General features: G+C 45.9%; 2 protein-coding genes across 4 annotated transcripts in view; both read left to right on the top strand.

The window, feature by feature from the left end:
- Nucleotides 1-141: 141 nt before the first annotated feature.
- Nucleotides 142-5,583, top strand: LOC118230294 (vacuolar protein sorting-associated protein 18 homolog). The gene is made up of 5 exons (XM_035423167.1): nucleotides 142-532; nucleotides 750-891; nucleotides 1,209-1,300; nucleotides 1,788-3,661; nucleotides 4,376-5,583. Exons 1-5 carry the CDS (start codon nucleotides 430-432, stop codon nucleotides 5,102-5,104), a joined length of 2,940 nt encoding a protein of 979 aa, XP_035279058.1. The 5' UTR covers nucleotides 142-429; the 3' UTR covers nucleotides 5,105-5,583.
- A 2,419-nt stretch (nucleotides 5,584-8,002) lies between these two features.
- Nucleotides 8,003-23,789, top strand: part of ino80 (INO80 complex ATPase subunit) — a 36,593-nt gene continuing 20,806 nt past the window's right edge. For 2 of the 3 annotated variants that reach the window (XM_035421761.1, XM_035421759.1), the window contains exons 1-14: nucleotides 8,003-8,180; nucleotides 14,191-14,259; nucleotides 14,606-14,789; nucleotides 15,697-15,866; nucleotides 15,953-16,020; nucleotides 17,370-17,522; nucleotides 17,649-17,769; nucleotides 17,873-18,075; nucleotides 18,203-18,256; nucleotides 18,601-18,804; nucleotides 19,285-19,480; nucleotides 21,198-21,265; nucleotides 22,635-22,844; nucleotides 23,065-23,145. In XM_035421761.1, coding sequence (XP_035277652.1) covers nucleotides 14,647-14,789; nucleotides 15,697-15,866; nucleotides 15,953-16,020; nucleotides 17,370-17,522; nucleotides 17,649-17,769; nucleotides 17,873-18,075; nucleotides 18,203-18,256; nucleotides 18,601-18,804; nucleotides 19,285-19,480; nucleotides 21,198-21,265; nucleotides 22,635-22,844; nucleotides 23,065-23,145 — 1,671 coding nt within the window. In that variant the 5' untranslated portion in view covers nucleotides 8,003-8,180; nucleotides 14,191-14,259; nucleotides 14,606-14,646. Of the gene's footprint in view, nucleotides 8,181-9,926; nucleotides 10,007-14,190; nucleotides 14,260-14,605; nucleotides 14,790-15,696; nucleotides 15,867-15,952; nucleotides 16,021-17,369; nucleotides 17,523-17,648; nucleotides 17,770-17,872; nucleotides 18,076-18,202; nucleotides 18,257-18,600; nucleotides 18,805-19,284; nucleotides 19,481-21,197; nucleotides 21,266-22,634; nucleotides 22,845-23,064; nucleotides 23,146-23,789 lie in introns of all 3 variants that reach the window. The other variant, XM_035421760.1, reaches the window with a different exon arrangement.

Raw genomic sequence — 23,789 nt, 5'->3', positions numbered from 1 at the left:
TTTCAGAGTTTGATGTAATTGAGTCTGGGAATTTGAGCACTGTTCCGTGCGCTTTCAGTGTTTTCAATAATAAGTCGCTACTGCCCTCCGGTGGCCAGAACAGATATTACAACAGTTTTTCTTCCTGTATTCAGTTTTATCACGTGATTTTGGGTCATATGATTGAGTTGTTGCTGTCACTTGGTTCGTGGTTCTACGAATACAGTATTTGAGAATGTATCACAAGAAATAATTGTACAAAAGTAATTTATTTGTAAATGTGCATTTAATTTACATGCATTTGGGAGCAATACAAATCCATAATTGCAAAAGAGGTTGGTAGTCGTCTAATCAGAGCCAGCTAGCTAATTTGGAACGGTTACTGAGCCATTTTTCTGCCTCTGAAAAGTTTGGATTGTCTCCTATCTCCAATACGAAATACTTGCATCTATGGCTTCTATTCTCGACGAGTATGAAGACTCACAGAATATGCGGCACCCTGTTCAACAGCACAACCGTCTGTCTGCCTCAAACATTGGGATAACTCATTCAGGTAACAACAGGGCATGGGCCAGACAACACTTGGTGTGTATACTGACGGAATAACTAGCTAGCTAACATTAGCTATGCCCGAATACTGTTTCGTCATTATTATTACCACAAAGGGAGGACGTGATTTGAGGCTGTAAAAATTCTAGTTTCATGTAATGTACAGCCAACACATTAGTTACTGGTATGTTGATAAATGTCTCGTCTCATTTTCAATTCAGGATTCGTGAATGTTCGGCTTGAGGAGGAGAAGCCTATATTCAACAAGCAAAGGATTGATTTCTCTCCCCCAGAAAAAATAAACCACTTAACAGTATGCAACAACCAGCTATGTATGAGTTTAGGAAAGGATACGCTTCTAAGGTTAGTGACAGTAGACGAGTGACGAGTCCATGCATGAACTCGGCACACACTGCCAGTTCTACCATGTTTCCTCAAAATAAGCAGACAATGTTGTATTTATGTTATATTTGTTGGTTTAGTTTAGGAAAGACCTGGCAATCATTGTAGTTAAGTTATCTAATGGCATGTGTGTACTTTGTGGTGTGGGAGGTATATACACATTTGTGTATTTGTATTACACTACAAAATTCTGTCTGCTTTTTCCAGTCTGCATCCTAATTATTTGTTTTAAATAATATTTGCGCATGTTTGAACTAATTTTTTGTTCTTATTCTTAGAATTGATCTGGGAAAGCCTGATCAGCCAAACCAAGTCGAACTTGGACGTAAAGATGAGGCTAAAGTCCACAAGCTGTTTTTGGATCACACAGGTTGTAATTTAATGTGTAAATGTGTCCAATTTGCACTTAATCTTGAGAGGCTGATGTTGATAAGGGCAGCAGTGATGTCCCAGTACAATGAATGTATAAATGATTAACACCTATTGCAGATGCCTGATTGGATTTTAAGAAGAATGTAACAAGAAAGTGATTACCTTTGTTACTGACCTTAGAGCAGGGATTCCAAATGGGCAGTTGCTTGTACGTGTGATTGAATGTTCGCGTGTTCTTTTAGGAAAGTAGAGATCATGCCTGTAAAGAAAATATAAAACACTACAATGATCTCCTCATTGACTTAGCTGAACATTTGTGGTTTATTTTCCTCATTTAATGAATTCATTGCCATGGTGATTTGGTAATGCTGTTATCTTTGGATGAATGAATTTCTGTCTTGCGCTGGTGTTTCCCTGTGGTAAAAGTTTAGGGTAAGGAGTGAAACAGAACATTGACTCGGGACGCTGGTTTATCTGTCTTGCAGGCTCTCACTTGGTGATCTGCCTCAGCACGAGTGAGTGCCTTTACCTGAACAGGAACACACAGAAGGTCCGGAGCCTATCCCGGTGGAAGGGTCACCTGATCGATAGTGTGGCGTGGAACCGGCTCCTTGGCACGGAGGCCAGCACGGGCCCGATCCTAGTGGGCACCAGCCTGGGGCTCATCTTTGAGGCAGAGATCTCCACCTCGGAGGGGAGCCTGTTCAACACCAACCCGGACCAGTACTTCCGGCAAGTTCATGCTGTGGAGGAGGAGGACGGCCAGCCGGCACCGGTGTGCTGCCTGGAGGTGGAGCGGGGGATGGACTCCAAGTACTTCATCGTCGCCACCACGCGCAAGCGGCTCTTCCAGTTTGTGGGGAAGCTTCCGGAGGGTTCGGAGCAGCAGGGGTTCAGCTCAATCTTTGCCCAGAACCAGGAGCTCCTGCCCAGCTTCCAAGAGTTCCCCGTCAACATGGGCTACAGCGAGATTGTCTTCTACACCCCCAAACTGCGCTCCTGCGCCAAGGACTTCGCCTGGATGATGGGCAACGGCGTGCTGTACGGCCAGCTGGACTACAGCCGCCTCGACTCCCTGCTGAGCAATGTGCAGGGGTGGGATTACACCCCGGACATCGACTTGAGCTCCAACAAGCCGCTCTCCATCGTCCTTACGCAGTTCCACTTCCTGCTCCTTCTCCGGGACCGGGTGAAAGCTATCTGCACCCTCAACGGCCAGGTGGTCCACGAGGATGTGTTCCCGGACAAATTCGGCTCCCTGAAGAGGATGATCAAGGACCCTGCGGGCGGGCTGGTGTGGATCTACACGGAGTGCGCCGTCTTCCGTTACCACATCCAGAGGGAGGCGAGGGACGTGTGGCAGATGTACACCAGCATGAACCGGTTTGACCTGGCCAAGGAGTACTGCCGGGACCGTCCAGAGTGCATGGACATCGTGCTAGCCAAGGAGGCCGAGCACTGCTTCCAGAACAAGAGGTACCTGGAGAGCGCCAAGTGCTACGCCCTCACCCAGAACTACTTTGAGGAGATCGCGCTCAAGTTCATCGAGGCCAAAGAGGAGGAGGCCCTGAAGGAGTTCCTGCTGAAGAAGCTGGGCAACCTGAAGTCGGCCGAGAGGACGCAGATCACCCTGCTGGTCACCTGGCTGACCGAGCTCTACCTGAACCGCCTGGGCCGACTGGAGTCCAGCGGCGCGGAGAGCGCCATCCTTCAGGAGGCCCGCCAGGAGTTCCGCGGCTTCCTCAGCAGCTCCAAGCACAAGGAGTGCTTCTACAACAACCGCAGCACCATCTACGACCTGCTGGCCAGCCACGGCAACGTGGACGACATGGTCTACTTCTCCGTAATCATGCAGGACTACGAGAGGGTCATCTCCCAGCACTGCCAGCATGACGACTACGGCGCCGCCCTGGAGGTCCTCTCCAAGCACTGCGACCAGAAACTCTTCTACAAGTTCTCCCCGGTTCTCATGCAGCACATCCCAGGCAAGGTGGTGGATGCCTGGATTCAGATGGGCAAGAGGCTGGACGCCAAGAAGCTCATCCCTGCCCTGATGAACTACAGCCAGACGGGCAGCGCTCAGCAGATCAACGAGAGCATTCGGTACATGGAGTTCTGCGTGTACCAGCTGGCCGTGAAGGATGAAGCGATCCACAACTACCTCCTGTCACTCTATGCCAAGTACAAGCCGGATTCGCTGCTGCTGTACTTGGACCAGGCTGGCACGCACCAGTCGGAGATTCACTATGATCTGAAGTACGCCCTGCGGTTGTGCGCCGAGCACGGCTACCTACAGGCCTGTGTGCTGGTCTACAGGATAATGGAGCTCTACGAGGAGGCCGTCGATCTGGCTTTACAAGTACGCACAGTTTTTTTAACATCTTTTTTATATCCTTGGCCACATAACAGTGTAAAATATAAATCTCTTTCGATATGTACTATGATATATACCAACTTATGAAACACAACTTGTGTAGAAGACATAAGATTTTAGGAGATAACTATGAAAAAAAAACAGCTTGGTGGACAAAACTTTTATTATTTATTCTTAAAATGGAAGAAACCTAAATGAAGCAGAAAATACAGCCATATCTGTAAATTCCAGTCTCAAGTGAAACTTCAAAGTTACATAAAATGAAATATTTCTGTGTGCATGTTGTTTACCATTAATCATAATAACCATAAATAATCATTAAATTCTATTACTTCTAAAATGATAATAGAATGTATTTTTGTGTTTAGATACGGACTTAATATGCAATTAATACACTCGGTGGTGTGGTCAAGAATACAGTTTCCAAAAAAACAGAACATGCCTTTTTATAGGCTACCAGCTTTTTATTAGGATTAGTTGTGTTCTAATCTTTGTTTTTTTTGTTTGTTTGCAATTGGAAATATATATTGGCACTATAGCACTTGCTTGTGATTGTTCATACAGAACCCGCCTTGCTTCAGTATATATCCAGCTGTATAATTGGATACAATGTAAATGCTATGTGTTACTCGCTCTGGATAAGGGCATCTGCTAAATGCCTGTAATGTAATGTACAGATGTGCTTGCTTGTTTGTGTAGGTGGATGTGGACCTGGCCAAGTCATGTGCTGACCTACCAGAGGATGACGAGGAGCTTAGGAAGAAATTGTGGCTGAAGATTGCCCGGCACGTGGTGCAGGAGGAGAAAGACGTGAAAAAGGCCATGAACTGCCTTTCCAGCTGCAACCTGCTGAAAATAGAGGATATCCTGCCCTTCTTCCCCGACTTTGTCACCATTGACCACTTCAAGGAGGCCATCTGCAGCTCCTTGGAGGAGTACAACCAACATATCGATGGGTTGAAGCAGGAGATGGAGGAGGCCACCGAAAGTGCCAAGCGCATCCGGGAGGACATCCAGGAGATGCGGAACAAATACGGGGTGGTGGAGTCGCAGGAGAAGTGCGCTGTCTGCGACTTCCCCCTCCTCAACCACCCCTTCTACCTCTTTCTGTGCGGGCACATGTTCCACTATGACTGCCTGCGCCAGGAGGTGATTCCCCATCTGTCGACCTACCGGCAGGCCAAGCTGGAGGAGCTACAGAAGAAGCTGGCCGCCACCGTGCAGCCTGCCAGGTCCCGCCCCCGGCCCAAGGAGGACGACACAGTGAGCCTGGGGGCGGGTCAGCCGAGCCGCGAGCAAATCAAGTCCGACATTGACGACATCATCGCCGCCGAGTGTGTGTTCTGTGGTGATCTGATGATTAGGTCCATTGATAAGCCTTTCATTGATCCGCAGAAGTATGAGGAGGAGAAATCCAGCTGGCTGTGACCACCACACTCTCGCATAACTGACTTTATGGCTGTTTGGTGAAGGCTGGTTGTGTCTCATACACTGGCAAAATAATGCTATAAGCTGTCTGTTTACAGTGCCCCCAGGTCGGCATGTGAGACTCTAAAACCGGCTTGCTATGTCTGTAGCTGCTCTCTCTTGATATTATACATCCATGGCTGACTTTCAAAGTTTAAGCATCTTTTCTTTCACTGGAGTCACACGGTTATCAGTGTTACAAAGCTCTCCAAATCCCATTCTGTTCAGTACTTCATGTTTAATCTTTCTGAAGTAAATAGACTAGCTACATAGGCATAGACATTTTGTATTATTAAAATGATCCAATGCTCAACATCTGCAGTTATATTAGTTATACAATTATTTAAACTGTGTTTTCCTCAGAGACAGCATGGTGGGTTGTCTGTGCTACGTATTGGCCTTTGTAAATCCTTTCCCTCAATTAAAGCAAATTGCAGTTAGTACGTGTACCTGTTGTGTTTTTGGGACATAATTGGTCTAGTCGTTCCATCCATCTATCCATTATATATACCCGCTTATCCTGGTCAGGGTTGCGGGGGGTGCTGGAGCCTATCCCAGCGTGTATTGGGTGAGAGGCAGGATTACACCCTGGACAGGCCGCCAATCTATCGCAGGGCACACACACTATTCATTCACACACTCATACCTATGGGCAATTTAGTGTCTCCAATCAGCCTACCTGCATGTCTTTGGACTGTGGGAGGAAACCAGAGTACTCGGAGGAAACCCACACGGACATGGGGAGAACATGCAAACTCTATTAAAGATATTAAAACCCTCTATAAGAATAGTTATAGTTATATTTAAATAATGGGCAGTGCATCCCCTAAATTTAATTTATCTGAAGGAATTAGACAAGGTTGCCCAACCTCTCCATACCTCTTTTTGTTAGTTAGTAGGCTTCTTGCCTACCAAATTTAATTTAGTGCCGTGAAAGGTATGCTGGTGTTTGGTATAGAATTAGTCATAACTCAGCTGGCAGATGACACCACATTCTTCTTTCAAAATTAAAATCAGATTCATATTGCTATTGAAGTAATCAGGGAGTTCTTAAAGTCTTTTCACTTGTGTCAGTTTGAACATAAATAAGTGTGGACTTATAGCAATAAAAGAGTGTTTTGAGTTTTCCTGTTATAATATTCCATTGAAAAATGAGGTATTATATTTGTGGAAAGTGATCAACAGATGATAAGCTCAAAACACAAAATAAATTAAATCAATGGCTTTCAAGCGATTTTTCTTTAAGAGGTAGAGTCTTAATTATTGAAGAAACTGACATATGCAGCATTGGCTCAATAGCTTGAGCTTGACAAAATAAGCAAAGACATTGACCAAATGCTCTGCAGTTTCATCTGGAAATGTTGGAATCAGTTTGTAGATGGTATTTCATAGAAGAGGGCCTGGCTTACGCCTAATTGATAATTCATTATTTAAAAAGTCAAGGGAAGTTATTTTAAACTTGTTCATGATTTCTGTCCAGCTAAAAACTCTTTAAAGATATTGACATAACCTGTATCATTTGGGATAGATTCCAAGACACTTTTGTCATGTATTTTGGCACTGCCCATTTGTGAAACCTTTCTGGCAAAGCCAGTTTTTTTACTTAAAATATTGATGAATGTTTTATTTTATTGTGGAAACATGTATTGTTTGGTCTCCTGGAAAATAATAGAGATGCTCAGATAAAAACATGTATGCTTGTTTTTAGAAAGGAGATGAAGAGATTAGAGAAGACCAAAATCATACACAATTTCCACAGTTTTTAATAGGTTTATCACATAACTCCTTTCATTTTTATCAATAGGTTAAATGACCAGAAAGTTTAGAACTTGTAAAAAAAAATAAAAATGTTTTTAAATCACTACTGTAATTGAATATTAATTTATATAATTTGTAGTAACACCATTAATATTTAGTCTGCCAATACTGTTATTGTTAAAATTATGGGGGTTTTTTTTCAAAATGAAATAAACATTGTGAATGTTCTCCCCCTTCAATATATTTTTTTAAATCAGAAAAAGGCACCTTCAGCCTTTCATCTATACAATTTGTCTAATTCCAATATCTCTTTTAACAGATTGTCTGGATTTTATGAGATATGTTATGCTTGTTATCACCTTTGTTGCTTCAGGTCTCTTGAATTTGATATATAACAGAACTATAGAGAGCTAAACCAGAACCAAATTTCCTTAAATGTTTTGCAAATGTTTTGCTTTTAAAAAAACTCAAATTTTAAAAGTTCCAAATTTGCAACAAACATTTTTCCTTCTTAGCTTCCAAGAATAGGAAATCAACACTTTGACCTTCTTTTGAACTTCTTCATATAATAGCAGAGAAATACCGAGTTTCCAATATAGCAATTGAGTACCATAGAAGGATAGTTTGGTATTTTTATAAATGGATTTCAGGTCTGTAAGAATAGTGGGCAAAATATCCACGACATATCTTTGTTTAAATTCCCTGAAATCAACCAAAAATCTATCCTACATTGACTTGAACCCGTTTCATTTTCCCCATGTAAATGACCTATTATAAGGAAATTTTACTCTTCAGATATCTATGTGGCTATCGCGATATTTCAATTTCAGTGGAGATTTTACCTCTGATGACATCACGTACACTTCGGCAATCTTCGTGTTTAACAGACTCCATCAATAGATTTCGGATAGCATAATTTGAAATTGAGTCAAATTGAATTTATAAAATAAATATTTGCATTTTCGCGGCTCGTAGTTGCAGTTATTTTCTATGGGAGCGACTACGTTTGAACACGTTTTATACTTCGCATATAAAGACTTTTAAGTGTTCACTAATCGCACAACGCAGTCTGCGTTTGATTAGTATGCCTGTTCCCTGCTCTCTCCTCGCCATGGCGCCGTGTCCCTGCTCTCTCAGTTACTGAAAGTGGCCGCCTCTCTGCTGCTGCCGGCCCAGCGCTCACAGACTCCCTTGTAGCTCAGAACCGCCATTTTGGAGACAGCGAGCGGAGAGCCGGCAGCCGTTGAGAGAGTGAGCGAAAAGGGGACACGGGGCTGAGGTGAGCCAGTGCTTGTTAGGAACATGGTGGGGGAGCAATGGGGGAAGATGGCCGGGAGGGAGAGAGAATTAGAATGCGGGGAACAGAGAACAGGGGCAGCTTAGAGTTTCTCGGCGCAAAGACAAGGCGAACGAGAGGTTCCGGAGAGAATCCTGGGCCTCCTCGGGAATGCAAGAAAACCCGATTCCAGAATATTTTGTCACAGATCATATTCTCATTTATGTGTCGTGGTGGTGCCCTTAAAGTGACAGAACCTCTTTGAATTATCCTAATACCGAAGAGGACGTTTTAATTGCAAAGTTTACCGCTAACTGGTTAGCTAGCTATACCAGATACCGCAAAACAGTAGCCGGCTAGCTAGCCGTCTAAACAAAGGGCCTAACTTTAATGCAAAGCCTAAGCGGTCACCCGTACTACAGCAAATGAGCACAAATCAACAGAAATCCGAGGGCAAGTTTACGAGCACGCTCGTATTCGTAGATTGCTATGCTAGCTACTGTCTATTGTGATTCCACCACCCAAGTCATCTAACCTTAGCAAGCCAGCTAGCTAGGGCATTTGTGCTGATGCTAACCAGCAAGGCTAGCTAAGAATAGTAAGGCATAATGTTGTTCAGTAACGTTATTTCGGGTAGATGGTTCACTGACCACATACTGCAATGTACTAATATTAGCAAGCGAATTATACAACGAGGATGCAAATTGACGTTTACCAGTTAGCTAGCCTAATCTGAATAATACGGATTAGCATTTCCGCTACTTTTGCGTATCATTGTCGATAGCAGAACATACGATGCAGCGATCGCCTATCAGATAGCTAGCTAGGGTGCTAACCTGTCAAATGTACAATAGTTTTCTGGTTATCTTATTTAGCTTGTTAACCATTGATTCATGCAACACAGATCTACCACCAACTTTAGCTTAGTGCCCCAAAATCAATATTACATGTTAGCTAGTATAGTAAGGTATGGGGTAACTTGATTTCAAGCTGCTGTTTTATGCCACACGTGTAACATTATGTTTGCACGTGGGGATTAAATCATTATTACGACTGCCAAATAATAAACAGTAAAAACCAGCGTTTTGATTAGCTAGCTGACCACATGATTAGTGACAGAATGGACACATCTGTAGACTGGACTCAAAATGAGCTTGACAGCTAACGTTGTTTTCGAAGTTGGCGTAATTACCCGTTTCTAACGGCAGGCAGTTTAGAGCCCCGGGGCGTTTGTTTGGTTTTAAGATTTCTATCCATTATTCGAATTTCAGTGAATTAAAAAGGTATAGGAAGCTATCCTGCATTTGAGAAATGCACCCTAAGCGCGGATCATATGCGTGTCAACTGGGCTCTGCTAACTGTAATGAGCCCCTTATAAGTGGGCTCATATTAGGTTGTCCATTGCCGTATGTAGTTGGTTCAATGTTTTTAGTCAAATTGTGGTTTTTAAGCGGGCTATCTGACGTGTTTTGTGGGAACAGGCACTGACGACCATTTCTGCCCAAGTAATTCCTTTTTAATGAGCCGACTTTGTTTGGGCAACAGTATTCCCAAGTCTCGAAAAAAAAGATTATGAGCTGTACTGTCCCCAGAGTGATGAACTACAGACTATATTCTTACAGCGAATAATACAAAAACAGAAGGACCACCTCTGGTTTCTGTGTCAGACGAGATGGCAATCACACGCAGTGAGACAACCTTAAGCAATCCCTGTGGATGTTTCATTGCTTTTTTTGTTTTTTTTTCGAGCTCTACTTTTCCTCTTCGTGCTCATTTGCAGAAGTTCTAAACACCAGGATCGCAGAAAGATGCAATGTTATGCTTATAATGTAAGTCCCACCCGCACTCAGGTCCAGAGAAATTCTCATGTCTTTGCATGTCTATGGCTCCTCGGACTGTGTGTGTGTGTGAGTCAGTGAGTGAGTGGGAGAGAGAGCCACTGTAAGCAGCAGAAGTTCCCTGCTTTGAATTAATGATGACCTAACGCTGCTTCAAACTGGCAAGTTGCATTGAGTTCTTTAGCTTGGCTAAATCATGGGACAACACAATATTTATGCCCTCATTTCATAGCCTATTGGAAATCACCCTGCAAATCATGTTTCTATTGCTCATATAAACATTAGGTATAAACATTAAGGAGGGGAAAAATGTGTTCATATTCAAGTATGGATGGATTTCATTAATGCATAAACCAAAACTGAAAGAAAAATTTAAATATTTACTTCCTCAGCAAGATCAAACATTTTCTTATAACCCTGATTTTTTGTTTACCTGTTGCGTGTTTCATTGTTGAATGCTGACACAATGTCAGGTTTTAAACATGGTAAGGGGTTGCTATCGTTTTCATACCCTTTAATTGCTGATGGTCATGTGATATAAGTGAAAAAAGAAAAATATTTAGATTTTATCAGCTACAGGGAGAACTTTGATCAAGGAAGCAAAACATCCCACAGGCTATACAGTCCTATTGAAGAGTTAGAATATATACTTGAAACATTCTGCACAGGCAGACAGCTTTCTCTTAATTGCAATTTTTACAGATCTTGAATGAGGAACATTTTTGGTTGCAGACCCAATGTGAGATGCATTATATTAGATGACAAGTAGCTACCATATGGGATATATGAGGTCATCAGCCATTTTTGTTATTAGCTGGTTTGTTATTTTAGAAACCCAAGTCCAAAACTATTTGTACTTCTTTTTCTATTTATTTTTATTATGTTATATCAGCAGTACAGAACATCAAATAAAAACACAAACATTAAACAGTCCAACTTTTTTTATCCTATATTATTATATGAAAAGTTCCAGGATCAGTTACCTCACATAAACATTTTCATGTGTGATGAAATGTCAGAAGTAGCTACTGACTTGAAATGAGGATTAGCCTGTGGCATAGAATGAACCCCAGTACTGTTCCAGCCAAAGTTTGGATATGTCATTTAGCCACACTGTTGCACAACCTTTTCCATGTTTAACTAACCTCATTGGCTTTTTTTTGCTGCAGTGAACATACACAATGCTAGAGAGTTTTATGACCACAGTGCACCCGTAGTGTCGTTAAATGGACTCAGGATATGTACAGATAGCTGTGAGAATTTTATTGCATTTTCCTGATTCAAAGTAACTTATGTACTGGCATTTCAGGGTAGCGATGATCACAACTGATACACACAGCTTACAGTGCATAAGCAGCTGGTAGTGTAAACACCTATGTGACATCTAGTTTACTTTTAGCTGAGTAATTGGAGCAGGCTTACTTGAAGTTGAACTCTTACTTACATAATGATAGAAGTGTTTGTTGAAGTATTCCTTAATACAGTTTTGTTTTTGCAGTATATCTTGTGTTCAGGGTGATTATATGCTGTCATACAGCCGTTCATCTAAATGTAGTATAAGCACTGGACACTGGGACAGTGCTGTATAAGCGCATCTGCTGCATGCATGCAAATGGAACATTATATCCTTAAATGTCTCTGATATGAGTGTATCCACCTGCAGCTACAGCGCACTCATTAAAGCCTTCCATTTAAGGACAGGCGACTGCGTCATCACATTCGCTCACGCCTGCAAGCTCCTCACGTTTCCTGCTAACCGCACTCCTCCGCACCCAGGATGCTCGCTTCAGGTGACGGGTGCGACGTTCGCCGCGTCCCGCGTCACGGCCTACAGGCGGGCCCGGTGAAACGGCGCACTGAAGCTCCTCGTAGCGTTTCGGACCGCCGGGACTCCGCCGCACGTGGAAGCCCGGGCCGTGCGGCCTGCGTGGACGAGCGCCGTGATTGGCTCTGTGTTAAACTACGGGCCGTCAGTTCTGTCCTACCACTGCCGAATGCAGTGGGCGGAGTGGACTCTCCTTTAGCCGTGCCATTTGAAGACAGTAATAACAGTAGAAGTTTTGTTTATGTAACGCCTGTCATTTGCCGGAGCAAATGCCGAAGTGCTTTATAGCAAAAACGAGGGTAAAAAATGAGGAAGTGAAAGTGCGGTATGGACAAAAATGTTTACAGGAAGGCTTTCCGGTAAAAAACGTTTTTTAGGCCCGTTTTAAAGGCTTTGGTAAGGTGGTCAGGGAGGGAGTTCCAGAGGTGAGGGGTAAACGAGCAAAAGGCTCGATCTCCCATTGTCTGGAGGTGTGTAGGGGCAACGAGGAGCCGTGAGGAATGGCTGGAGTGGAGGGAGTGTGAGGGTCTGTGGGTGGTGATGAGGTCATTGTGGTAGGTGGGGCTTCGGCCATTTAGGGCTTTCTCGGTAAGGAGGAAGACTTGATCCTACAGTGGGCTGGAAGCCAGTGGATATGGCGAGTATGGGGCGTGATGTTGGCTGAGTTTTATCTGGTGAGGACTCTGTCGGGGCTGTTCTGGAGAAACTGAAGGTAGACTATGGATTTCGCAGGGAGACCAGAGAGGAGGGCGTTACACTAGTCTATCTGAGAAAAGATATATGCGTGAACCAGGTTTTGAGCGTTTGATTTAGAGGGACAATCAGGCTATGTTTTTGTGGTGGAAGAAGGAGGTCTTGCATATGTGTTTGAAGTGGGTTTAGAATGAGAGTGTGAAATCGAACTTGACACCTCTCGGTGCCTGTTAGGAGGGTGTGTTTGTACCACAATGAAGAAAGACCTTTTTACAATGTGACTGAAATAAATTGCTTCGAGGTTAGTGCTCTTGCTACCTTGTGAGGAAAAGAGATATTTCTTACCCGGCACCGTGTGCATGGAGCTCCCTGGTGCATTACATGGCACCCAGCCTTGAATTTGCGAAGCGCTTTGGTTTCCTACCTGAAACGAAAGTTCCAGGCTTAGGGAGCTTGTTTCCAAGGGCGGTGCCACACAGTGTCATTGTGCGGGGAACTGGGGAACTGCGTCTCAGGAGGGCTTTTTCCAGAGGTACGGCTCACCTCTGCAGCCATACAATCTGGCCTCGTAATGAACGGCCACGCCCAGATGCTGCTTAATGAGTGTGTTGTGTGGATGCCCTTTTGAGGAAACGGAATGTTCTGGAATACACTGAAGAAATCAGCGGCACAATTAGGCGTCTGGCTTACATTTTCAGGCCACTCCATAAAAGTGCATGGAATTAATGGCCTTTTGGCCGTAACTTTGGGTTATTTGCTTTAAATTTCTGTACTGGACCTGAATTCATTGACACTGAATAAAGCTGTTCCAGGGAGCGGTAAATCATATATATGAGTAGGCAGTTATGGCTCATTAAAATTAAACATGAAAATAAACATACAGACATGGCACCCACAGGTCATTTGAGAACCTTGCATCATTTTGAATATGAAAAATCCAGTGTCATGAAAGTGCTTGGATTTCACAAATAGTATTTCAGGTTTCTTGATTCTCTTTAGCGTTATGTATTTGTAATCATTCTTCTTTTGGAGTCGTTCCATTAGCAATCCCAGGTAATGATAGTAAACGTGTTGCTAATTAACAACAGCGTTCTGTTTTCCGTGGGAAAGAAACTGTCGATCAAAAAAATTATTTTAACTGTTCATTATGATGTATTCCATGTTTACATTTACAATCAAGTTTTTCAAAGCTTACAAATCTGATCTTGAAGGTCATTGAACAGTTCTTGTCAAAAGGGGGTTGTCTGTCAAAATATATTGCTGCTGTCTTCTTTTTTTCTGATGGTATTTTCTTTGATTAATAATTTGATTAATAATTAATAATTTTATTAATAATTAGCATATTTTGTGGTGTAAGGCTGTTTTGTGATTCTTGTTTAGAAGGGCATCTTTCCTTCTAAGTCACCTCAGCCTATGCATCATAGAGTTGATTAACAAATGAAATCAAAAAATTGTTCAAAATATAGTTACAATGGCATGTTGCTGGTATGTGAGATTACAAGATAAAGACATACATGTGCGATCTGTCATAAAGGTCTTGTTCAGGGGGCAGAGAAGGCCTTAATGTGACCACTGTATGCAGCAGGAAAAGCTTTATTTTGTCTCTTGATTGCTTTCTGGGAAGTACAAGTTGTGATGAGCATCTCTCTTTCTACAGGATCTTTTTATTCTACTTCTCCATACTGGAATATTGGAAATGAGGAAAACCATATCGCTTTTTCATAAGGTACAGTACACTGTAAAAATGTTTAAAAATGCTGCTCCTACTCACCGAGGATTATGCAGTTTATGAAGAATGATATTTTTCCCCTTGACTGTTCAGTGTGTACATGGACACAGACACTACAAGTAAAAACTGACAAATAGATCAACAACTCAAATCAAACGTCTGGTCTGTTCCACAATGTAATACTTCAAAATAGGTATTACTGTGAAAATAACGTATTGAAGATACTTGCAAAGTATTTGTTGTGCATTGGAAGCAAAGCCTGTCCTCCAGAGTGTCAGAACGTGGTGCCAGCGTAGATTCTGAGTGGTTGCCGTGGTCACGCCGTTACGCTTTCCCGCTGCAGTGAGCGTTTGCGCCCGGGAGCGGGTCAGAGCCACGACCCCTATGGCCGCCGAGCCGGGCGGAGCGGAAGATGGCGTCTGCTCGAAGCTGGCCAGGCCGCTCCACCTGCAGTACCTGGAGAGATCCGTCCGCCTGGACACCTTCCTGCGCCAAACCGCCACCCTCTTCAACAGAGACCTGTCCAGGTGAGCCCCGCCCTCCCGCGAACGGGCCCGCCCTCCAGGTGGGGCAGGCTGCGGGACTAGTCGCTGATTCGGTGCTCGAACGAGTATGGGCCTGTGACAGTGGTAATCACTGATTCAGTGCTGAAATGCATGCTCTGTGGTGATGGTGTGTTCACTGATTCAGTGCTGAAATGCATGGTAAATGGTAAATGGACTGCATTTATATAGCGCTTTTATCCAAAGCGCTTTACAATTGATGCCTCTCATTCGCCAGAGCAGTTAGGGGTTAGGGGTTAGGTGTCTTGCTCAAGGACACTTCGACATGCCCAGGGCGGGGTTTGAACCGGCAACCCTCCGACTGCCAGACAATCGGTCTTACCTCCTGAGCTATGTCGCCCTATGTCGTCCTGAGCTATGTCGCATGCTCTGTGGTGATGGTGTGTTCACTGATTCAGTGCTGAAATGCATGCTCTGTGTTGATGGTGTGATCACTGATTCACTACTTGGATGCATGAACAGGGATGATGGTGTGATCAGTTATTCAGTGCTGAAATGCATGCAGTGATTATGGTGTGATCACTGTTTCAATCCTGAGATACGTGCACAGTAATAATAGTGTGATCAGTGATTCAGTGCTGAAATGCTTGCACAATGATGAGGGTGTGATCAATGATTCAGCACTGAAATGAATGCACGCTGATGATGGTGTGATCACTGACCCAGCTATGAAATGAATGCACGCTGATGATGGTGTGATCACTGATTCAGTACTGAAATGGATGCAGGCTGATGATGGTGTGATCACTGATCCAGCACTGAAATGAATGCATGCTGATGATGGTGTGATCACTGATCCAGCACTGAAATGAACGCACGGTGGTGATGGTGTGATCACTGATCCAGTCTTCCTGTGCGTTCTCCTTGCCAGCGATGAGAGTGACGACGGTTCCGGAGAGGGCCCCTCGCTGGCCCCCTTGGACCCACCATCCCCCCTTCAGAGGCCCAAGGAGGAGCCCCTGGACTCCGGGGACGACGGGGTGGTGGCTGGCCCAGGCGTGCTGGTGGAAAACAGCGCTCTCAATGGAGCTCTGCTGCTTGGTAAGGGCCAATGCGCAGATCAGTCTCATCGCCTCTCGCCCTCCGCCCGACCGGCCCATGTGAAGTCTGCCCTACTGTTCCCACAGAGCGTAAACCGGACAAGGCCAGCCTGTACAACTTCTCCAAACTGAAGAAGAGCAGGAAATGGCTCAAGGTATGATGCACCGAATGATTGTGACAAGATTTAGCCCTCCAAAGCCTTTGCATAACTGTTCTGCTGGTGTCCATTCAGAAACACTAGTGTCTGCTACGTTTCATTTTCATTGAATTTTGCATAGTCGGACGAGGCCAGGACTCAGAGTAGTGTGGTTTTACTGAATGAGGTCTGGAGTAGTGTGGTTTTACTGAGTGAGCCCAGGAGTAGTGTGATTTTACTGAATGAGCCCAGGAGTAGTGTGGTTTTACTGAATGAGGCCAGGTGTAGTGTGGTTTTACGGAATGAGGCCAGGAGTAGTGTGGTTTTACGGAATGAGGCCAGGAGTAGTGTGGTTTTACTGAATGAGGCCAGGAGTAGTGTGGTTTTACTGAATGAGCCCAGGAGTAGTGTGGTTTTACTGAATGAGCCCAGGAGTAGTGTGGTTTTACTGAATGAGCCCAGGAGTAGTGTGGTTTTACTGAATGAGCCCAGGAGTAGTGTGGCTTTACTGAATGAGGCCAGGAGTAGTGTGGTTTTACTGAATGAGCCCAGGAGTAGTGTGGTTTTACTGAATGAGGCCAGGAGTAGTGTGGTTTTGCTGAATGAGGCCAGGAGTAGTGTGGTTTTACTGAATGAGGTCTGGAGTAGTGTGGTTTTACAGAATGAGGCCGGGAGTAGTGTGGTTTTACTGAATGAGGCCAGAAGTAGTGTGCTTTTACTGAATGAGGCCAGGTGTAGTGTGCTTTTACTGAATGAGCCCAGGAGTAGTGTGGTTTTACTGAATGAGCCCAGGAGTGGTGTGAGTTTACTGAATGAGGTCTGGAGTAGTGTGGTTTTACTGAATGAGGTCAGGAGTAGTGTGGTTTAACTGAATGAGCCCAGGAGTAGTGTGGTTTTACTGAGTGAGCCCAGGAGTAGTGTGGTTTTACTGAGTGAGCCCAGGAGTAGTGTGGTTTTACTGAATGAGGCCAGGAGTAGTGTGGTTTTACTGAATGAGGCCAGGAGTAGTGTGGTTTTACTGAATGAGGCCAGAAGTAGTGTGGTTTTACTGAGTGAGCCCAGGAGTAGTGTGGTTTTACTGAGTGAGCCCAGGAGTAGTGTGGTTTTACTGAATGAGCCCAGGAGTAGTGTGGTTTTACCGAATGAGGCCAGGAGTAGTGTGGTTTTACCGAATGAGGCCAGGAGTAGTGTGGATTTACTGGATGAGGCCAGGAGTAGTGTGGTTTTACCGAATGAGCCCAGGAGTAGTGTGGTTTTACTGAATGAGGCCAGGGGTAGTGTGGTTTTACTGAATGAGCCCAGGAGTAGTGTGGTTTTACGGAATGAGGCCAGGAGTAGTGTGGCTGATGAGGTCTTGCTGTGTCCAGGGGATCCTGCTGAGTGACAACACCACCGACTCGGACTCGGACACGGATTCGGACGACTCGGACTTCTCCCTCTCCCGGGAGGAGCTGCAGGACATGCTGCGGTTGCACAAGTTCACCAAGTTACACCAGAGCCGGTTCCACGCGGACCGGGAGGTGGGTCCCGCGCTACACGTCCCGCCCACGCCAACGCCCCGCCCTCTAACCCAGGCCCCGTGCCACACGCTCGCCGCCGCGGTTACAGCGGGAGTTAAGTTAGCGTTTTCTCGCGTCCCGTTTCAGCTGCAGCAGTACCAGTACTACAGCGTGGGTCTCCTGTCCTCCCACGACCCCTTCTACGAGCAGCAGCGCCACCTGCTGGGGCCCCGGAAGAAGAAGATCAAGGAGGAGAAGAAGCTGAAAGGTGAGGCGCCGGTAACCTGGGTAACCCGAGTAACCCGAGTAACCGTCCCGCCTGACCGCGGCTCATTCCTCTCTCCTCTCACCCCCCCCCCCCCCCCCCCCAGCCAAACTGAAGAAGGTGAAGAAGAAGAGGAAAAGGGGGGACGATTTCTCTGCCGAGGGGCGCCCCTACCTCACCAAGATCTTCGCCAAGTTCTCCCACGACGCCCCTCTGCCCATGTCCAAGAAGAAGCACCTGACCGTCGAGCAGCTCAACGCCCGCAGGCGAAAGGTCTGGCACACCATTGCCAAAAAGGAGAACCCCAAGGTATGCTGGGTAATGTCTGGGACTGATCTGATGCGTTAGATCAGCGGAACGGGTGCGGATGCATTTAGTCTGGCATGTTCAGTTCCTGCGTTTTTAACTGATAGAGAATATTTCCTTGTCTTCCCAGGCTTTCAAGCAGAAAGCTTCTGCAAAGAACTTTGTTTTAACCAACGCCAAAAAGGTAACTTCGCTTTGTCCACTGTCAACAAGATATCCATTTAACCGCTGTCCAAAGACATACAAAAAGAAGCTTAGCTTTTCATGACCTTTGATTGTTTACTATGAATAGTTGTGCTACAGCAAAGTGTGTGTGTGTGTTTGTATGCGCGTGTATGTGTGTGTGTGTTTGTGTGTGCGTGTGTGTGTGTGTGTGTGTGTGTGTGCATGTGTGTGTGTGTATGTGTGCATGCACGCCCGTGTGTGTGTGTGTGTGCGTGTGTGTGTGTGTGTGTGTGTGTGTGCATGTGTGTGCGCGTGTGTGTGTATGTGTGCATGCACACCCGTGTGTGTGTGTGCGTGTTGCAGCTGGCGCACCAGTGCATGCGGGAGGTGCGGCGGGCGGCCATGCAGGCGCAGAAGAGCTGCAGGGAGACGCTGCCGCGGGCGCGGCGGCTCACCAAGGAGATGCTGCTGTACTGGAAGAAGTACGAGAAGGTGGAGAAGGAGCACCGCAAGCGGGCCGAGAAGGAGGCGCTGGAGCAGCGCAAGCTGGACGAGGAGATGAGGGAGGTGCGGCCGCGCCGTCGAACCCCAGACCACCGCATAACGTTTCCGTAACGTTCACCGTAACGACCAAACGCTTTTCGTGTATTCACATGACCGTCGAGGGCCTTTTAAATGTTCACATGACCATAAAGCGCTTTTTATGTCCATATATGGAACTGTGCAAGTAATAAGGAATATGACTGGTGCCTATAAGTTTTGTTTAGTATTACACACGTCCGTATTGTAACATGGGTTTGGGATGAAGGTGAATAGTGGATTAATTGAGGATAAAATCATAAGGAATTATCATGATGGTAAAGACATATCTTGTCAGAAATATCCAAGCAAATGAGCCTAGAGCTCAGGTTCATGCAGGAAAGGCAAGTGTCAGTTACGAGAGTATATTATTTCAGGAGCTTTGCTCTGTAATGTTCATACGCGGTTGGTTTGTGCTTGGAGCAAAATGGCCCTTCGGTTACAGAATGTGATCCTGTCGCATTCCAGGCCAAAAGACAGCAGAGGAAGCTCAACTTCCTGATCACGCAGACGGAGCTGTACGCCCATTTCATGGGCGGGAAGAACAATGCCGGGGCTGATGGGATGCAGGAGGACATCCTGAGGAAGCTGGAGGACAGCTCTACGCACCGGCAGATTGACATTGGCGGAGGCGTGATGGTCAACGTTGGCCAGGAGGACTACGGTACTCAATCTCTGCCCCCTCACACTCAATAAAAAAGCAGTAAAAAATCAGCATAAATCAGTCCAAACTGCTGTTAACTCACAAGTACAGCACACAGACCACCAATCATCTCTTAAACCAGCGTGAACCACTGCTGGTTTAGGGTAAAACTAGTAGAGCTGAGTATTGTTTGAAATGTTTTAAAGTACCGGTACTTGCGCATTTTGCATGTTCGCTTTGTGCTGCACGCTTGTTGCATTTTGTGTCGTCATTGCATTATCAGACTTGGAGCAATGAAGCCAAAGCTAATTATGCAGTATGGCATGAGAGGCACTGCTGCATTGTGAATTCAGTCCAGGCTACGTGGGCGTCGTCAGGCATGACGTGAAGTGGAGCGCTGGCAACCCACTGTAGCCGTGACTGTATTCAGGATACAGCAGTGCCTCTCATGCCATGGCAACGCACACGTAAATCCCCGCCCTGCTGTCTTTCCCACGCTCCTGTGGGTTTTTGGTGTTTTTTGGGTGATTTTTGGTGAAAAAAAATCACCCAAAAACGTTCAAAGCGGAGCTGTATATCAACCGCACTTTATTTGCCAACTCCTCTGGTGCAGTGAGGTACAGCGCTTTGGAAGGCCTGGCGGTTTCCTGGTCATTTTTAGAAATAGCTGCGTGAGATTTAGCTGTATCTTGGCCAGCTCTTGGCACGGCTTTCATTGCTGCAGTGAAGACGTTGTCTGAGGTTGTGAATTCATTGTCCCTCATTAGACGCCAGCCGCGGCTCAGTGCTGGGTCGGTGATGTAGCTGTACAAATGAGACCGGCACGTATACCGATGAAGCTACTGAGTGAATGCATTTCTCCTTTTTGTCTTTGCGTTTTTATGTACTGTAGAAGTCCCTCAGCACATCATTAGGGCTCCAAGCCTGTAGAGCTGCAGCCTTCTTGTTTTTGTGCTAGTTATTATGACTTTTTTTCCTTCAGGTTCGTCCCCAGCTTTTCCAAATTTTCAAATTTAAAAGGCTATGTCTGGAGTTTCAGAGACACAGACATCACGCTTGACATTGCTTTGTTCATTAGAACTGTTGCCTTTCGTTTCATCAGCCTGGATGTTGGCTACATTATTTTCGTAAGTGATATTTTTCAAATGTGTACTTTGTAATCTATGCACTTCTGTCCATGCGGTAAAGCTGGTACCATGGACCATGCTCATTCGTCTCTGGTCTCTGCCTTGCCTGTGAAATCAGCCCTGGGTGTTTGGTGAGCTTGTTTGGTGCTGCAGTGAGGGGCAGAACCCCAAGTCAGTAATTCCTCCTCAGTCCCTGTAGGGGTCAGTGTTGCTCCAGCTAGGGTCAGAGATTCTCTCTCCTGCACACCGCGCTCCGCTCTGCCCCCCGGTCGTCATCCGGTCGCCGCAGGGATTCTACTCAGCCGTAAATAGCAGCAGCAGCCGCGCTACGTCGCGGGTCGTTCGGCGCGGGCGAGGGGCATTATGGGTCTGTCAGCGGGGCTTCTCTCTGTTGTGCTGTCAGACGCACATGCCGCCGGCCCGCCGCGGGAGAAGGGCTAAAGCTCTCCGCTCCGGCGAGTTTGTCTTCTGCTGACCGGCTTCCTTCTCTGGCAGTCCGCCCACCTGCGGCTTTGGGGGGGGGGGAGGGGGTCACCTAACCGTCTGGGGCGCTATTGCTCTGTTGCTTCACGGTAGCGTGACAAAGGTTTTTCTTGTTCTTCATCTTGCAGACAGCAACTACTACAAGTCTCAGGCCCTGAGGAACGCCAAAGAGGCCTACCAGATCCACCAGGCTAGAGTAAGTGTTCTAACCCAGACTTAGCCCAGCCCTGTACAAGAGTAAGTGCATAACTTCATTCCAATGTGCAGATATGCACCGTAGTAATGTCCAATCTGTATATGGAAACTATAGAAACTTCACTTAGAAGGTCCAGAATGGGCCATTGTGATGTCACACAATGGGAGGGGTCTCGAAGAGCCAATCACCCTTGCCCCCTGCATCCAACAGGAAGTACCGCAGACGGCAGGAGACGGAAAATGCACCCTTATTGAAAATCTTTAACGCGGGTCGATACTTTAAGCTTGGCTGTGGGTAACTATGCCTGCTGATCGGCCAGCAGGGTTGCTAATTCCGTTATCGATACAACGAAAAACGACACCGCTCCCGTCTCTCGACCGGAAGGGCGTCAGAGAGACTTGAGTGAAAGCCGACGCCGGTAACTGCATCACCGGGAGGGGGGGGGGCTATTACAAGCTTAATAAAATAAGATCCAGTACGTTTGTCAGATTACTGAGGAGGGAAACGATTGTAGTAATGACATTACGCAGTCACAAGTGCATTAACAGCGCCGTTCATTACTTTGCCTGGTCACCACAATCTCTTTCTCTTTGGATTTAACGGATGTCAGGACCGTGGTGTTCTTGTTCAGTTGCTTGAAAAGGGTGTAAATCCTGCATGCATTAATTGGGGAATGTTGTTTAATGCCTCTTTAGCTTCGTGACACATCACAATGAGCTTTAGTCTTTAGTCTAAACTTATTAAGGAGTTTAAAATTGGATGGATTCTTGTAGAATTTAGACCCATCGATCTCCTGTCTTTGGCTTAGGCCTAATTAAAAATTGCTATCTGAAGTCAGCGATTATGCCTTCAGTTTGTTCTACATGGCAGTGAAGCGTTTAAGGTTCTCCTCTGTCTGAGACTCGTAAGCTTTCACAAGGTGTAAATCGACTCCGCAATTACCCCACACCACTATCTAGACTGACAGGGGATCGATGAGAGGCATTCATGTAGCCACTTCAGACGGCGGTTATGGATCTGAAGGTGGGGGGTGTCAGTTACCCCGCTGCTAAGATCAAGGATTGAGGCTTCTGTTCTACAAGGTGCATTCTTGTTAGATGAACTAACAAGTGCTATTTTTTCACATTTCGCCCACTGCATTATGAGCTCAGCAGTTTCTGGAAATAGCTGCATTTATAGTGTGAAGACACAATGATGCTCCCTTAAATCCATTCCTCAGAGACAACGACTAAGCGTGCTGTGGCTAGCTGAATACAGCTGGTGTTGGAGGGAAGATGGAGGAGGAGTCTGAGCAGGGTGGGGTTTTGACTTGACGGAGTGGTGAAGGGGGCGGAGTCGGGGGCGGAGCTGAGCGCGTGTCTCCCTTCAGACCAGGCTGTTCGACGAGGAGGCCAAGGACAGCCGCTGCGCCTCGCTGCGAGTGGCCAGCGACTCCACCTCGGGCTTCGGCGAGAGCTACAGCCTCTCCAACCCGTCCATCAGCGCCGGCGAGGACATCCCCCAGCCCACCATCTTCAACGGGAAGCTCAAGGGCTACCAGCTCAAGGGCATGAACTGGCTGGCCAACCTGTACGAGCAGGTGAGCTCCGCCCCCTGCCCCGCCCACTGCCCCGTCCACCACACCTCCACCTCGTACCTGCACTGCTTGCCAGGCCTGGAGGAGTCTGTTTGTTCCAGGATTAGAATAAATTCCTTTTCCCGATTGTTATGCTTAGCTTGTCATTGGCTGAGCGAGTCCTTCAATGGAAAGCACTCGAGAACGTTGCTCGGTTGTGACCTCACTTCCTGTTGCTTCCCAGGGCATAAATGGCATCCTGGCTGATGAAATGGGTCTGGGGAAGACGGTCCAAAGCATTGCCCTTCTGGCACACCTGGCAGAGGTACGTGGTCACCATGGCAAGGTGATGCAGTGAATAAGTGAGCAGTGGTTAGAGCTGAACTCACCATTTCATGGCAAGATCATTGCAACGACTATTGTAGATTTTGTTACCATTTTTCAAAGGAAAGTATGCAAGTCCTCTTCAAAAGCCAAATCAAATAAAATTACCAGAATTTATACATTACAAAGCTTTTAATGGGTATTGAATTGTTATATACTTTGTGCCAGCAAAGCATTTTTCCTGAATTCATTTTCAAATTGATATTTGTTGCACAGGGAACGTTTTTCTTTCTAGAAATATGAGTATTTTTTTTTTCCCTATTTACTGCAATATTTACTAACACGCAAAATGAGAATTGTGGGGTAGTAGACTTAATTCCACTTAAAATGTTTCACTAAGTGCTATTCACGAGGCCTAGTCTACTGTTTAAAAATGTCAAACGTTTTGTGGTTTGTACAGCTGGGTTTTGCACACTGACAGAAATACAGTGCGTCAACGCGTACGTCACAGTGCGTCACTCCGGGTCACAGCAGGGTGGAACGCGCGTTCTGGTCTCGTGAGGCCACGGGCCCGCTCCAGCTGACCCCCCCCCCCCCTCTAAGCGAACGGGGCCTGGAGGTGCATGTGAGGCCAGAGGAAACTGG

This window comes from Anguilla anguilla, chromosome 6, assembly GCF_013347855.1.
Source record: "Anguilla anguilla isolate fAngAng1 chromosome 6, fAngAng1.pri, whole genome shotgun sequence".
NCBI lineage: Eukaryota > Metazoa > Chordata > Actinopteri > Anguilliformes > Anguillidae > Anguilla > Anguilla anguilla.
Note: the sequence above shows the minus strand (reverse complement) of the source record. Positions and strands in the feature narration are given on the sequence as shown.

What these genes read in the sequence shown, in the direction of transcription:
- LOC118230294 (XM_035423167.1), top strand. Translation starts at nt 430, where the DNA reads ATGGCTTCTATTCTCGACGAGTATGAAGACTCACAGAATATGCGGCAC. An exon ending in CATTGGGATAACTCATTCAG is followed by an intron (nt 533 to 749) that starts GTAACAACAGGG and finishes TTTTCAATTCAG; the next exon opens with GATTCGTGAATGTTCGGCTT. An exon ending in CCGTCGATCTGGCTTTACAA is followed by an intron (nt 3,662 to 4,375) that starts GTACGCACAGTT and finishes TTGTTTGTGTAG; the next exon opens with GTGGATGTGGACCTGGCCAA.